General features: G+C 44.7%; 2 protein-coding genes across 2 annotated transcripts in view; one reads left to right on the top strand and one right to left on the bottom strand.

The window, feature by feature from the left end:
• The first annotated feature begins 516 nt into the window (after nt 1–516).
• On the top strand, nt 517–13,008 carry LOC106583640 (solute carrier family 41 member 3). The gene is made up of 10 exons (XM_014168051.3): nt 517–1,491; nt 3,051–3,158; nt 3,440–3,511; nt 4,006–4,150; nt 4,450–4,596; nt 5,779–5,923; nt 6,261–6,340; nt 8,164–8,298; nt 9,027–9,175; nt 11,789–13,008. Exons 1-10 carry the CDS (start codon nt 1,297–1,299, stop codon nt 11,960–11,962), a joined length of 1,350 nt encoding a protein of 449 aa, XP_014023526.3. The 5' UTR covers nt 517–1,296; the 3' UTR covers nt 11,963–13,008.
• A 963-nt stretch (nt 13,009–13,971) lies between these two features.
• Nucleotides 13,972–17,019, bottom strand: part of LOC106583641 (carbohydrate sulfotransferase 11) — a 39,953-nt gene continuing 36,905 nt past the window's right edge. Inside the window, exon 3 of the mRNA XM_014168052.3 lies at nt 13,972–15,524. Within this exon, the coding sequence (XP_014023527.1) occupies nt 14,679–15,524 (846 nt within the window). The 3' untranslated portion in view covers nt 13,972–14,678. The remainder of the gene's footprint in view (nt 15,525–17,019) is intronic.

The following is a 17,019-nucleotide window of genomic DNA, read 5'->3' as shown; positions in this document are numbered from 1 at the left end:
GGTGACAGGTACAGCACATGCTGGCACTGAGGATGAAACAACGAGGAAGAAAAGAGAGGAGAGAGAGGAACAAGATGGAGTTATCATGAGACAGAGGGAAAGGTAGAAAGAATGAAAATAGAAAGAAAGCAAAGGAGAGAGAGGGATAGAAAGAGAGCTAGAGAGAGACCCCGTTTCAGTCTGATAGCCCTGCTCGCACAGAAGACGGCAGCACCCCTCCTTCTCTCCCACCCGTTTCAGTCTGATAGCCCTGCTTGCACAGACGACAGCAGCATCCCCTCCTTCTCTCCCACTTGCACAGAAATACATCACGACCCAATTTGTTTGCGTCCCAGAGGAGAGGAAACCCCTGCCAGCAACTGGACAGGTACTCTTAACGCTTCGCCTCGGGACTCACACCTCATCATCCTCACTCAATGTCACCCTGCAGTCCTTCGCCTTCCGAGCCTTAGAACCACGGACCGTCATCTATTATCACCTCGTTTCTCATCTGCGACTCACCAACCAGCGCCCCACGTCACGTCTCTCCAGCCCAACATGAGAAAGGGACTCCAGGCCAGCCAGGCTGCTCACACAGGGCAGTGGGACGAGCAGAGGCATCACGAGCAGCGGCTGGGGAGGGCAGAGAAAAAGTTAGCAGCCTTCTGGTTGTCCTTGTCGCAGAGGACGTGGACGTTTTTCAGGCCCCGCGGCGGCAAACGCACTGGCTGCTTCCAGCGGAGCTCCTCGGCAGCTCGCCTACTGAAGAGCGAAGTGTGAGGACTGTGTGTGTGAGTGTTTGTGTCTGTCTGTCAGCGGCGGGTGTCAGAAGAGTCCTGGCAGACACCCCTATCTGGAGGACCCATATCTGCGTGTGTATGTGACCTCCACCCCAGAGGTCAAAGGCAGTCTATGTCGTTCTTCAGCCTTCTCCACCATTGGCATTCTTTCTTTGTTGTGTTATCTTAGCAACATTGACTAAAGATGGAAGGACAAGCTGTCATTATAATGTCATTCTCATTCAGAAGGACAAACAAACTGTCATTCTAAAGCCTCTGAAATACGTCGAGCCCAGTGGATTGGTTAAAGAGCGTTTGGCGATTTGCTGCTGTCGACTGGAAGGAATCTCCCCTCTTGTTGTCGTCAAAACCAGGCTTCCCTCCTCAGAAGAAACTTTCATTCACTAAACTATCAAAGAGGAGACCATACCACAGAGAAGACATTAGTGGTGGAGATTAGTGTGAAAAGGGGCAACTGTCACTCCCTTAACCTCTACTGGTGACTTTCCAGATGGGGTAACTGGGACCTGCGGAGACCATGGTGGTCACCCATTTAGAGCTAGAGCTGTGCTACCAGGGGAAGAAGCTGAGGGGCTTCACCTGTAAGCTGACCCGCTTCCCCCATGGCTATCTGCCCGAGAGTGCCTGGCTCATCGCGGCTCAGATCCTACTGCCCTACCTGGTGGCTGGCCTGGGCATGGTGGCGGCAGGCATGGTCATGGACTTGGTTCAAGTATGGGCTAGCTTTGAGTGTATGTGTATGTGTTTGTTTGTGTGTTGTATTTAACAGGGCATGCTGTGATGTGTTGAGTAAATCCCCTTCAATCTAAGCAAAAAACAGGTGAGAGAGAAGCGCTGCCACAGAGGTTTAGGTGTCTACATTGGCAGATTGCTTTGTATTAGCGATCCCCTTTATAGTGCACTACTTTTGACCAGGGACTCTGGTCGAAAATAGTGCACTATATAGAGACTAGGTGGCCATTTGGGACGCAGACACTACTGAGTCATCTCCGGCAACGTGACGCTTGTGTCGCGAGAGGAGCCGAGCTGTTTGCTATGGAAAATGTAGGAAGAAACTATCAAGAAAGCATTGAGAACTGTGGGAAATGTAGCATGAAATGATAAAGAGGCCAATTTAAATGTAGGAGGTGGTTTGACATGCATGGTATGGAAAATATAGGAGAGACTGATAAACAGACGACAGGAGGATAGCAGCAAATCTATCTGGGGACTTCAAAGCTGTTTCAAAGAGCAGTCAGAAGACCCCTGACAGTGGCTATAAATGACAGCTAGAAAGAGCATCCACGACACGATTGGGCTGCAGCCATTTGGAAATGTGTGTCAATATCGAATAGATCATGCACTTGAAGTTTAGCCCGAATCCCAGATCTGCTTGTGCTGTCTTGCAAACTCCTATGTCATTGTCAATAGGAGTTGGCACGACAGCACAAACAGAACTGGGACTCAGGCTAACTTGTGGCTATACTCCGTGGTACATTTTGAGGATGGATGACCCACTTGACTGATGAGGTCAGTACCTTGCCCTTCAAAGTGCATTCTATAAAACATGCAGATAGGCATTGTGTATAGATAGTAGAGTAGCACAAATGACATATAGGCAAATAAGTTTAGAGCAGCAAAATAGCTTTTTCCCTGGTTCACCCTTTGGAAAGATCCCAGCAGTCGCATGGCGTGACTGACTCCCTGAATAATGGAATAGGTTAGTGGGTTGGGTAGTGACTTTGACTGAAGTCAGCCTTGAAAGCTCAGGGATTTTGTTCCTTTTCAATTGGAAATGAAAATGTGCAGAAAAAGAAAAAAAAAACATAAAAAATGTTCACCTGTAATCAACAAGAGTTATTGTATGCCACTAAGTTACAGTAAGACTGTCATTATAGTGTCACATACTTAACATGTTCAGATTATTGTTATTAGATTATAATGGGATGACAACAGCAACAGATTATGGTTTTAATCTGAATAAAGAAATGATATAATAGCGGTAATAGTCTTTTCCTGTTACAGTGAATTATTCTGGTTGCCAGATCTGTTTGTGCTTGATCCAACTCCCTTCTGTTTTGGCATGACAACGACCAAGCAGTTGGCTAAAGCATGAGTACTGTATATTTGGCAACCAGGCTGGCAGTGTTGGGAGGGATTGTTATGTTTCAGCACTGGGAGGTGCTTGAGGAGATCATTGTGTATGTTTCAGCACTGGGAACTGTTTAGGGAGATCATTATTCATGTTTTAGAACTGGGACATGTTTAAAGAGGTCATTGTGTATGTTTCAGCATTGGGAAGTGTTTAAGGAGATCACAGAGGTGTTTATCTTGGTGCCAGCCCTGGTGGGACTGAAAGGCAACCTGGAGATGACACTGGCATCCAGGCTGTCTACAGCAGTAAGTGTACACACACACACACACACACACACACACACACACACACACACACACACACACACACACACACACACACACACACACACACACACACACAACACACACGCACGCGCACGCATGTAGGCATGCATGCACACAGACACTGCTGACACACATGCACACATTCAATGCTGCAACAACATGTTTGAATGTAAAACTAAAATTAGATTTTACATACAAACTCACACGCACACCATTTAAAATGTTAAATATTTCTCCTAACCGGTCTATGTCCCTATCAGGCGAACACCGGGCAGCTGGATGATCCAAAGCAGCAGTGGAGGATAGTGTGTAGCAACCTGGCTCTCATTCAGGTGACACTGACCTCTCCTTCAGCAAACACAGGCAATGGCATTTTATCAAACCAGTGCTGTCACTTTGGCTAGCCTGTAATGTCAACCACACGTTATTATAAAGTACGTTTATCTGTGAATCCAACAGAGGGCACAAGAGGGTTCCCTGTATCAAGGCAATGACATGTCTCAGTGTTATGCCTCGTTCTCCCTCCCTCTATCCCCCTACATCTCCCTCCTTTATTTCCTGCCCCCCCTTTCCTCTTCCCTTGCTGCCTCTTCTGTTCATTCTTTCTCCCCTTCGCTGCCTGCCTCTCTTGCTCTCCCATCCCTTCCCTTGCTCCCTTTTCACTCTCTCTCCCTTTCCCTCCCTGCTCTTTCTCTCTCTCTCTCTTCCCTTGCTGCATCTTCTGTTCTCCCTCTCTACCTGCTCCCTCTCTCTCTGCTCCCCTCTCCCTCTCTCTGCTCCCCCTCCCCTCCCCTCCCTACCTCTCCTATTCTCTCTCCCTCCATAGGTTCAGGCCACAGTGGTGGGTTTCCTGGCTGCAGTAGCTGCAGTGGGGTTGGGCGCGATGACCAGGGGTCGTGTAGACCTGCTGCAGGCTGCTGTTTTATGTGCCAGCAGCGTCACCACAGCCTTTGTAGCTGCCCTGTCATTGGGCAAGTCAACCAGACAAAACCACAATAGCTGTCATGCCACTAGCCAGTGATAGTGTTAGGTAGTGTCACTTCCATCGTTCAGATGTTAATTAAGTTAGTGTTTCTTAGCATAGCTAAATCAGAGTACAAAATTAAGATGGCAATCTCAGTGGGCATTTCAAAGAATAATGTTTAATATTTTGGCATTTTTGCAATTATTATGGATTCCTGAGTTTTGATTTTCACAATAGGGTTTTATCCAACAAATGTATCTACAACTAGATGATTCTAGATCTAAAGTCCGCTCTCTGTGTCGGTAGGCCTGGTGATGGTGGGAGTGATCATTGGCTCCAGGAAGGTGGGCATCAACCCTGACAACGTGGCCACGCCCATCGCTGCCAGCCTGGGTGACCTCATCACCCTCTCTCTGCTGGCTGGGGTCAGCAGCTTCCTCTTCCGGTTTAAAGGTCAGATCATTCACAGCAGAATAACTGGTATGTGCCGGAGTCTGGTCGAGCGGTAACACTCGACTCCCAGACCACACATGCTCCCCCGGCGACGGGGTTCGAGCCTCGGCTCAGCCATTGTTTGTCCCCTTCCTACCCGTCATTGCTTTGTCATTGTCTATCCCCCTGACTTTCTGTCCAGTCGAAAAAATATATAAAAGTAAGAAAGGATGTTTGACATCTAATAGGCCCAAATGTTATCTGAATCTTAACCCCTATCACTGACTCGGCCCATATTGATGATTCCTTGGGCTGGATGCAATATTGAGCAAAGCCTTGGTGGAGCCATTTCCATTATGCCTGGGTTCTGATTCCCTACACTTCCCCTGAAATGGGCACTTGTTCACTCCCCCTCATGGATTTAAACATTTTGAATTGATGTATGCTTGGGGTGGACTAGATAGAGTTTCCACAATATTTCTTACACCAATCCGTTCCATTTAAATCCATGAAGCACTCTTTGACGAGAAGGGTAAAGAATCAGACAGTAGGCCAGTTCTTTCAAATGTTCAAAGTATTTAGTAGAATGTGTTGGTTTGAAACTGATCTCTCATTATTTCTAACTGGAATAGACTATGAGCACCAACAAGATATCTTACAGAACTTCACCATTATTTCATTTCATTTCACATGCATTTTCCTTTCCAGGCATTAAAAAAATCATATTGATCTTTATAGTCAATAAAAAATCTCTTATTAGTTTCCAAATGAAATATCCTCAAATCTCACGAAAGAAAATTAATATTCGGTACTTCAATTGTGTCATCGATAGAGGGCAGCACAGTCTCTTTCACGACTAGTTATTTCAGATCTGCTTAATAAATGTCCAACACAGTACATTGGGTGGGCTCCAGAAAATGTACCCGGGCAATGTTCTCGAATGTCCAAATCCCTAACATTACTTGAGCAATTTCTATTCAGGTCTGCCCAGATTATAGGATCATTTTATCATGTTGACATACAATATTTCTTGTAACACTTCTTTTCTACCTGCATAGAAAATGTGAATGTGGAATGTGCCCACTTTCTTACACACACACACACACACACACACACACACACACACACACACACACACACACACACACACACACACACACACACACACACACACACACACTTGCTACCTTTCCTGTCTTCCAGAGATGTGGTACCTGCCTGCTCTGGTGTGTGGCTTTTTCCTGGTTCTCATTCCGCTGTGGGTGGTCATCGCCCGGCACTCTCCTCCAATCAGAGAGGTGCTGAGGTCTGGGTGGCAGCCCGTCATCATGGCCATGTCCATCAGCAGGTAAATGCCTGGGGCTATCAGCATTCTATCAATGTTCAATCCATGAGCTTTCAACTAGATTTCGAAGAAACAAACATGCAGTATATTCACTTGCAGTTACGAGCGCAACTTGAAGGTCTTTTGTCACCTTTATCCAAACTGATTTTACAGAACTGGACAGGTGACAACTACTGGTCAGTAGGCTTAAATGAACCATATCACATTCACCTAACCTCTCCTTTCAGATCAGTGCAGATGGAGGACACAGAGTGGAACTTATCACATGCCCCTTAGACAATCTACAGCTTTGAACATGTTAAGTGACGTTTGTGTCCCATTGTATCCTTGTAAACCACAGTATTGGGGGCCTGATACTGGATAAGACAGTGAGCGACCCGAACTTTGAGGGCATGGCGGTGTTCACTCCCGTAATCAACGGTGAGTGGACCGAACCTAACTCCTCAGATCAAAGAGTGGGGCATGTGTGTAATTCAATGCTCGGATTTCAATTTTGTCTCAATATTATTTAAATGTTGAAGAGTTCTTACTTCCTCCTTACTAACAAATATCCTCAAGGAGCCATCTAAGAAACAGCTGCATGGGCAAAACTAGAAACAGGTTTACCCCATTTGCAATGCTGCTTACCATTGCTTAATATGTATCTTGTAAAACCGCCATGAAATCTCATTTGGACATGTGTACGAGTCGAGAAGCCATAGCTTTATTGGTCTCAAGTGGTTATGAAAAGAGCATTAAGTTCCACTCATCCCTAGCCTGTCCACTACTGTAACATATGATGTAAGCTTAAATGTAAAATCTGGTATTCCTTTCCTTAGAAGACAACATCTGGTTGTCTTGGTGGAAAGATAGATGGCATGTTTGACAAAATAATAGACAGGCGTGGTTCTTGTCCTGTTACATTTAAACAGTCTTTGAAGTATGACAGTAAATTACTATAACTTGTGTTACTAATTACATGAAGCCACTGCGCTATTGTAAACAATGTCATTTTAAAGTTTAATGTTTTAACGGCGGCAGGTAGCCTAGCGGTTAAGGGCATTGGGCCAGTAACTGAAAGGTTGCTGGTTTGAATCCCTGAGCTGCCAAAGTGAAAGAAATCTGCTGTTCTGCCCTTGAGTAAGGTAATTAACCCCCAACAACAACTGCTCCCTAGGCGCTGATGATATCGATTAAGGTAGCCCCCCCGCACATGTCTGATCCAGAGGGGTTGGGTTAAATGTGGAAGACACATGAATGCATTCAGTTGTGCAACTGAATAAGTATCCCAATTCTGATATTTCTCCCACCATTGGTCTGACCAATCACAGCAGATCTTTTCACAGCATATTTTTTCAGAGCTGATCTGATTGGTCAAAAGAACAATTAGTGAAAAAAAGATCAGAATTGGGCTGCCTGTGTAAACACAGCCTAAGACTAGCATGACAATGTTTGTTGCCCACGGTTAGTCACCATCGCTGGAGAAGACTAACAATAAGGTTTACATAAACCTCTTTAGAATGACAACTATGTACTGTCTGCTTCAGAGGATTTCCTCTATATCTTTGCCAGCCTCAGCTAACGCTAGCAAAACTTTTCGCATTCATCGGCATTTCAAGACAGGGAGTACATTTGCATTGCCATTCAGTGGGGTTTTTTCTCTCTTACGCGCTCTCTCTTTTTCCCTCCCTCCTTGTTTATTCTTCTCTTACCTTTCTCCCTCTGCCTCCCTCCCAATCTTGTTCTATCTTCTTCCCTCTTTCCTTCTGCCTATCAATCTTTCTGTCCTTCTCCACCTCTCTCCCTCCATCCTCCTTACCTACAATGGACACAAGATCATGCAATCTCTACGCACAAACTCACTTTAAAGATATGCTATTACATTCACATCAGAATTATCCCTACATAATTAACTAGAAAGAGTTGCAGAAAAAACAAAATCAACTAAAATTACCTTGAAGACGCTTCATCATAACCTTGAAAATACCTATAATTTACTAAACCCAAAGCTCAAGCCTAAATATGTAAATAACGAATTATAATATTTCATAGAGCAGACGCTTTTATCCAAAGTGACTTACAGTCATGTGTGTATAGATTTTACATATGGGTGGTCCCAGGAATCAAACCTAGTATCCTGGTGTTAGAAGCACCATGCTCTACCAACTGAGCTACAAAGGACCAACAGACAACTTCAACAAAATACGATTATAAAAATGCCTACTGGTATTTCAACGACTGTTTGGCTCCTTCCCTTCACCCAGGTGTGGGAGGTAACCTGGTAGCCATCCAGGCCAGCCGCATCTCCACCTACCTACACTACTGGAGTATGCCAGGGACCCTGCCCTTCCAGATGACACAACAATGGCCTGGCCCCTGCCTGACCTTCTGCTCCTCAGGTCAGCAGTCAAAACACACTTCAAATTAAAACGTACACAAACACACAAGATGACACAACACTGCCCTTGCCTGAACTTCAGCTCACAACACTTCCCTGACCCCTGCCTGACCTTTAGCTCACAACAATGCCCCTGCCTGACCTTCAGCTCACAACACTGCCCTGACCCCTGCCTGACCTTCAGCTCACAACACTGCCCTGACCCCTGCCTGACCTTCAGCTCACAACACTGCCCTGACCCCTGCCTGACCTTCAGCTCACAACATTTCCCTGACCCATGCCTGACCTTCAGCTCACAACAATGCCCTTCCCAGATTTTCAGCTTACGACAATGCCCTGACCCTTGCCTGAACTTCAGCTCACAACACTGCCCTTGTCTGACCTTCACAACACTGCCCTGACCCTTGTCTGACCTTCAGCTCACAACCATGCCCTTGCATAACTTTCAAACCACAACACTGTCCTTGCTTGACCTTCACAACACTGCCCTGACCCTTGCCTGTCCTTCACAACACTGGCCTGACCCCTACCTGACCTTCAGCTAACCAGTCAAACAAACTTAAAAGAAACACAAAACTGCACACATCTACACACAATATTACTATCCCGTAACAGTCGTCAGTACCCTGCCCTCTCTTGTACACTTCCTCCTAGACATTAAAAGGGTTTTGGAAGTTTAGCTTATTTTCTGCTTAAGATGTCGTCTAAGTCTCCTGTTTACATCAACAGGGGTCAACTCCAAGTCAGCGAGGGTTCTAGTCTTCCTGGTAGTTCCGGGTCACCTGCTTTTCCTCTACACCATCCACTTACTGAATGGCGGCCATGGCGCCCTCACGCCTGCCTTTGTCTGCCTTTACCTGTGTGCGGCCCTGCTACAGGTCAGAGGCCAAACTGATATGTACCACAGACATGACACACTGTACCATTCCTACTTTAAAAGGTGACATATGGCGAAAAATGAATTTAAAAAAAAGTAGTGACCTTGGTGAAGACTGAATATGGCCCCTGGGGAATTTATTTTGACACTTCTATGCTATAGTATTTTATTCTAAATAATTTAATTTAACCTAGTTATTCCATAGTGACACTGCAAAAATAAAGTCCTATGTCTGTATTGCCATAAACATGTGAACTTTGTGATAAATTAAGTGAAAGTTCATGTCAAATTTATGTCAATTATATTTATTTATTTTATTTTATTGAACCTTTATTTAACTAGGCAAGTCAGTTAAGAGCAAATTCTTATTTACAATGACGGCCTACCAAAAGGCAAAAGACCTCCGGCGGGGCTGGGATTAAAACATTTAAATACAATAAAATAAATAACATATAAATATAGAACAAAACACACATCACGACAAGAGAGACAACACTACATTAAGAGAAACCTAAGACAACAACATAGCAAGGCATCAATACATGACAACACAGCATGGTAGCAACACAACATGACAACAACATGGTAGCAACACAACATGGCAGCAGCGCAACACAACATGGGAGCAGCACAAAACATGGTACAAACATTATTGGGCACAGACAACAGCACAAAGGGCAAGAAGGTAGAGACAACAATACATCACGCAAAGCAGCCACAACTGTCAGTAAGAGAGACCAGGATTGAGTCTTTGAATGAAGAGATTGAGATAAAACTGTCCAGTTTGAGTGTTTGTTTGTTTGTTTGGGGGTCTTGCGACTGGGGTATAGAGAGATGACCAGTTTACAGAGGAGTATAGAGTGCAGTGATGTGTCCTATAAGGAGCATTGGTGCAAATCTGATGGCCGAATGGTAAAGAACATCTAGCCGCTCGAGAGCACCCTTACCTGCTGATCTATAAATTATGTCTCCGTAATGGGTAGGATGGTCATCTGAATCAGGGTTAGTTCGATTGAGCCTTGGGGTACTCTCTTGGTGACAGGCAGTGGCTGAGACAGCAGATTTTCAGACTTTATACACTGCACTCTTTGAGAGAGGTAGTTATCAAACCAGGCCAAAGACCCCTCAGAGACACCAATATTCCTTAGGCGGCCCACAAGAATGGAATGGTCTACCGTATCAAAAGCTTTGGCCAAGTCAATAAAAATAGCAGCACAACATTGCTTAGAACTAAGGGCAATGGTGACATCATTGAGGACCTTTAAAGTTGCAGTGACACATCCATAACCTGAGCAGAAACCAGATTGCAAACCCAAGAGAATACTATAGACATCAAGAAAGCCAGTCAGTTGATTATTGACAAGTTTTTCCAACACTTTTGATAAACAGGGCAAAATAGAAATAGGCCTATAACAGTTAAGATCAGCTTGATCTCCCCCTTTAAATAAAGGACAAACCGTGGCTGCCTTCCAAGCAATGGGTACCTGCCCAGAAAGGAGAGACAGGTTAAAAAGGTCAGAGAAAGGCTTGGCGATGACAGGGGCAGCAACCTTAAAGAAGAAAGGGTATAAACCATCTGACCCAGATGTTTTTTGGGGGTCAAGTTTCAGGAGCTCCTCTAGCACCTCGGACTCAGTGACTGCCTGCAGGGAGAAACTTTGTATCGGGGCAGGGCTAAAAGAGGGAGAAGCATCGGGGATAGTCGCATTATAAGGGGTGGGAGATGAGGAAATGTTGGACGGGCAAGGAGGTATGGCTGAGTCAAATAGGAATCCTGACTTAATGAAGTGGTCATTAAACAACAACCACATCAGTAACAACCACATCATCAACTTTAAGGGACATGGGCAGCTGTGAGGAGAAGGGTTTATTCTCCAGGTCTTTAACCGTTTTCCAGAACTTCTTGGGGTTAGACCCACAGAGAGAGAACTGCTCCTTAAAGTAACTAACTTTGGCCGTCCGGATAGCCTATGTCAATTTCACGGACAGATGTTCCTTTACACTACGCCTCTCTTTTGTTTGGATCTCACACATTGAGGGTTTGGGTCGAGTAAATCATAGTTTTACACTACGAGAGCCATTGCCGATATAAACAGCAGCCTTAGTAGAAATGTTAATAAAAGATTTACTGTTTTCAGGCCTCTTGCCAAACTCCGGCGCTGCAATTCAAACCACACGTCGCTGAAAATGCTGACCAGTATACCGATACATCTGTAGAACACCAGCCCAGTGTTTTAGTCCTGCTACTTATCAGATTAAACATATTTTTCAGTAGAGTTGATATGACCTGTGGTGTCATTAGCAACTTTTTAGATACTTGAAAAAACTAAAATAAATGTATACTGACAGTGTGAACCATGTATGCGTTTTTGCCCTTAATGTTTATTGTTCACATGACCTCAACTTCTTTTTACTTGTTCACATACAGTGTGTGTTGCCAGTAATCTACATAACAATGGGATGTTACTAGACAGTATAACAGAGAAGCTATTGAACATGGCCTATACATCTTTCCCAGGTTGAAGGGACATTGTGTTTCAGGTTCTGCACTGTCCAACTTCCCTCAGTTACCTGCACTAGTGGGTTACTCATCGTGCTGTCAACTGATTCACAGGTCGTGATTCTGCTGTACCTGGCTGACCTGATGGTGCGCTGGATGTGGCGGAGGGGGCTGGACCCGGATAACTACTCTATCCCGTACCTAACAGCTCTGGGGGATCTGTTAGGGACCAGCTTCCTGGCCCTGAGCTTCAGGGCCATTCAATCTATACCAGCCCACCATGTCTAGTGCGACTGAAGTTAAGATTTAACAACGTGGCCTACACACTGTAGTTTCACAGGCCTCCGACAACCACCAAGCTTGACTTCACATACGGTCTCTTGGCTCCACAGAAGCCCTGTTTATGCCTGCCGTTAACATGCGTCCTTCGTCCTGATCTTGTCCGTCTACACTTATAAGGTCTGATCACATTGCGTCTTTTAAAAGTCTACACAATCAGAATGTGGAAAAGATCAGGGAAATGGTGGCATGTTAGAACCAGGTATAAACAAGGCTTAAGAAATTAATGCTGCTAAGGGAGTACCTGTATACTGTAGCTCGACAGTCTTTCAGCACCCAGTAACCACATAGAAGCTACCTGTTGAGATGTCCTCTGTAAACGCTTTAATGGTAAAATGGCAAATGCACTGTACTAAAGCAATAATGTTGTCTGCGCTTGTTTGCTTGCTGACTGTCTATACATTTATCCTCATGCTCAAAAATGGTTCACTTGTGAGTTTAGTCACAATAAATGTACTAATGCACTCACGGGATATACACACTATAAACCAATAGAGGACATGGGATTAATCCATGTATCACAATTTCAATGATCGACCACTGCTATTTTCATTTGTGCCTTCCAACCATTACTGTACAAACTACAGGAGTCATGTGCAGTATTTCTGTTTCTTATTATTAGTCAAGTAATGACATCGGCAATGTTGCTTGATCGGCAATTAGTCTGCTGCAGTGAATTGGTTTGAAAGTGAATGTTTGTATCAACGTCTCTAACACATACTGTACCACTGTTGCCCACATTTTGTTATTATTTTTTTGTGCCAAAAGTGTTATGCTTATCTCTTCAAATAAATGGGGCCTTTTAAGTCAATTAATATATACTTTTAAAAACAGGCTTAAACCATCTTTGATGCTCTGCAATGACACAAACAATATAACTTTCACCAAAGATTTCAACAGTTAGAATCATGTTTTCAATTGTACAGGACACATGTTGACTTAGTATGTATGCTACTGTGTTAACAATAGTCAGATTGTACCTAGTGAGCAAGTTATTTTAGTAACCCAATTTGTATCAATATGTTCCATTGTTGGAATAAAACCATTCACATACAATGTCGGTCTTCCATTTTATGACCCCACATATCTTACAGTAGAATCAATGCATGTCATGTGATTTTACAAAACAGATCAATAAAATGTGACCTCACCACCAGCAACATTCAAACACGTCCTTGTAGCGACCCTGCATTTCAACACCACGGCACCCTGGCTGGTCATCTGATACGGGGGGGGGGGGGGGGGCATAAATACCTGTGTTGAACACTCCAACCGTTATTTCTCACACACACACACACGGTAAAACGTTACCAAAACCACAGATTTCATAAAGCGATGCAGGTGCTGTAGGGATAGACCCGTGTCGGGGTCAAGGTTCGTGTCTTTCGGCTGTGGAGCACATACTGTAGAAGTGCTGTGTTGACATTGTGTCAGAGAACATGACAGGTATCCAGATTGAGTGAAGCCTGTGACAAATGGCTAGACCTTTACTTAAAGGGATAGTTTGGAAAAAATTACATGTTACGATATTTATTTATTTACCTTGAAAGTGGTTTGTGGACAAGGAGTGACAGCATTACACACTTTTGGTTTTGTTAAACTAGCCACTGCCAACAAATGTAATTTCACTGAACTATCAAAGTAAGCCCCATGTTGTCTTAGGTAGACTTTATCAGACAGGTGTCCAAGCCTCCAGAAGGGTCACTGTTGGTACTAGCATAATGTGAAGAGTATTGACGTCAAGACTGATAAAACTATTGCCTATACAATTGGACACAACTCTGTTTTGAATGCAGTGAAAGGGCTCTCTTCTCATACCTTTGTTCACAGGACCTATAAAACTGCATGATTTGACCTCAATATTTCAAACATACACAGTAAATTCAACATATTGCACAGATGGATTCTTACCCTTTGTGTTGACTGCTACGCCAGCATTCCAGACACAGACACATAAAAACTGCTTAAATGTGTTTATTTGACTGAGGTTATGGTAGTTATTCCAAATGTCTAAATGTGTGGTCTATCTGCAGTTTGTTGACATTGGGACACAAATATCACAATAAATAAACCGTCCAATGAGAGTCAACTCTCTACAGTATAAGGAAAACACTGATGTCATACACCTTTAAGTCATAAGGCCCACTCAAAGGCACTAATAAAGATACTTTCAGCACCCCTATTACTTCAGATAGCTTGTGTTCCTTTTAGTCTTACTCTAGAATGGTGGTGACTAAATAAACTTTGAAAGAAAAAATAATAATTGTAACCAAAGTTTGTTGGTGGTGTCAAAGTTTGGTCATTTTGAGTTAATGTGCACTATAGGTGCATTTTACACATACAGAGGCAATCATTTCATCTCCATTGGCTCATTGCTAACAGTACAAAATCTTCATCTTAAGTGTCCATTCCCGTTGTCTCATCTTAAAGCCACTCTCACTTTTGATATGAAAGATATCTATAGTTCCTTAGATTTCACCAGGTTAGTCCTCTCCGTAATAAACATTACTGTGCTTTGAAGAGTCCCGGGACCCATGTTAAAAGTGTCTGTACCACTTCTTTTGAACCCTCTGTCATAGGTTACAATGTCACGCTTCCAACTACATGACGTAGTGCTTATGATAGATGGTTCAAACTAAGGCTCCTCCTAAGAAGCGTAACGTCATCAAAACTTCAGGTACTCCGGCGTGGAGTAGTTGAACAGCAGGAAGTCCATGTGGTAGAGGTTATACAGCTTCTTCTGATAGAAGGGGCTGATGTTGTTGAAGAACTGAGCGGCCATGTCTCCCGTAGTCCTGGTGTTCTTGGCCGAGGAAGGGAAAGTCACCTGGCCCTCCACCCCAGCCAGCTGCAGCACGTAGCGGGAGTCCTGCTCCAGCGTCTCGTACTTGCCCACCACGTTGTAGTGGATGAGGCAGGGGTGGCAAAGCGAGTGCACGCGCGCCCAGTGCTCGTTGAAGGGCTCCTCGCGCTGTGTGGCCGGGTCCACCAGGTAGTACACAAACTCCTCGAAGGAGACGTCGTCTCCCCGCTCCAGCGCTTCGGCCTGCGGGTTGGGCCGGTGCCGGCGGATGATCTTGGTGCCATAGCGCTTGTGGAAGGCCGTGTTGTAGCTGCGTGTAAACTTGTTGCGGTAAGCCGAAACAAGCCGCTCAAAGGGCTCACGCACGAACACAAACTTTAGGTAGGAGCGCAGCCGCTGGTTGATCTGAGAGGTGGAATACTCAGAGAGGGTGCGCAGGTTGCCAGACACGTGGGCCTCATTGGCGGGGATGGAGAGGGGGTCGCGGTGGGGGCCGGCGGCACCTGTAAGGACCATTAGGACACGCTTCCAGTTGGTGCAGGCCACCTTGGGCACATAGCAGTAGAGCAGGCCGTGTTGGTCATCCACAATGACGTGCTTGAGGTCCTCGGGGATGAGCACGTGACGCTTGCGCGTGTACGAGCGGCAGGCGTCCTCCAGCAGCTCCCGCCGACCCTGGTGGGTCACCTGCACCGTCGACTGCTCCAGCTGTAAGAGAGGAGAGGATTCCAGACACTGACACAAATGGTAGACGGCTCAGCGTGATTTAACAGTTAATTGAGCTTGAGGAGAGTAGGAAATTAGATGGCTAGTGGTTATTGCTCGGGGATACGTTATTATATCCATGTCACTGAACACATTGACATATTTTAACATGTTAACACATGAACAAGTTTCAACATTTTACCTCATTAGATAGGAGACAGGAAACTGGTCTGGAGAACACCAAAAATATGTCATGTCAGGAGGCTGAGCACAAGCGCTGAACAATCTATAAAGGGTTTTGTATCCAGAACTAAAATGTTTTGTCTCCAGAACTAAAGTGTTTTGGCTCCAGAACTAAATGAGTTTGGCTCAGGAACTAAATAGTGTTGGCTCCAGAACTAAAGGAGTTTGGCTCAGGAACTAAATAGTGTTGGCTCCAGAACGAAATAGTGTTGGCTCCAGAACTAAAGGAGTTTGGCTCAGGAACTAAATAGTGTTGGCTCCAGAACTAAATAGTGTTGGCTCCAGAACTAAATAGTGTTGGCTCCAGAACTAAAGGAGTTTGGCTCAGGAACTAAATAGTGTTGGCTCCAGAACTAAAAGAGTGTTGGCTCCAGAACTAACCCCTATGGCCAGTCATGTACAGTGCATTCGGAAAGTGTTCAGACCCCTTGACTTTTCCACATTTTGTTACGTTACAGCCTTATTCGAAAATTAATTAAAACGTTTTTTTCCTCGTCAATCTACACACAATATCCCATAATGACAAAAAAATAAGGTTTTTAGAAAATGTTGTTAATGTATCATTTTTTTAATTGAAATATCACATTTGCATAAGTATTCAGACCCTTTACTCAGTACTTTGTTGAAGCACCTTTGGCAGCGATTACAGCCTTGAGTCTTCTTGGGTATGACGCTATAAGCTTGGCGCACCTGTATTTGGAGAGCTTCTCCAATTATTCTCTGCAGATCCTCTCAAGCGCTGTCAGGTTGGATGGGGAGCGTTGCTGCCATTTTCAGGTCTCTCCAGAGACGTTTGATCGGGTTCATGTCCAGGCTCTGGCTGGTGCACTCAAGGACATTCAGAGACTTGTCCCGAAGCCACTCATGCGTTATCTTGGCTGTATGCTTAGGGTTGTTTTCCTGTTGGAAGGTAAACCTTCGCCCTAGTCTGAGGTCCTGAGCACTCTGGAGCAGGTTTTCATCAAGGATCTCTCTGTACTTTGCTCCGTTCAGCTTTCCCTCGATCCTGACTCATCTACCAGTGCCTGCCGTTGAAAAACATCCCCACAGCAAGATGCCGCCACCACCATGCTTCACCGCAGGGATGGTGCCAGGTTTCCTCCAGGCATGAGGCTTGGCATTCAGAAAAAATAGTTTAATCTTGGTTTCATCAGTCCAGAGAATCTTGTTTCTCATGGTCTGAGTCTTTAGGTGCCTATTGGCAAAATCCAAGCAGGCTGTCATCTGCCTTTTACTGAGTGGTTTCCGTCTGGCC

The sequence above is a fragment of the Salmo salar genome, chromosome 22 (assembly GCF_965601325.2).
Source record: "Salmo salar chromosome 22, fSalSal1, whole genome shotgun sequence".
Taxonomy (NCBI): Eukaryota; Metazoa; Chordata; class Actinopteri; order Salmoniformes; family Salmonidae; genus Salmo; species Salmo salar.
Note: the sequence above shows the minus strand (reverse complement) of the source record. Positions and strands in the feature narration are given on the sequence as shown.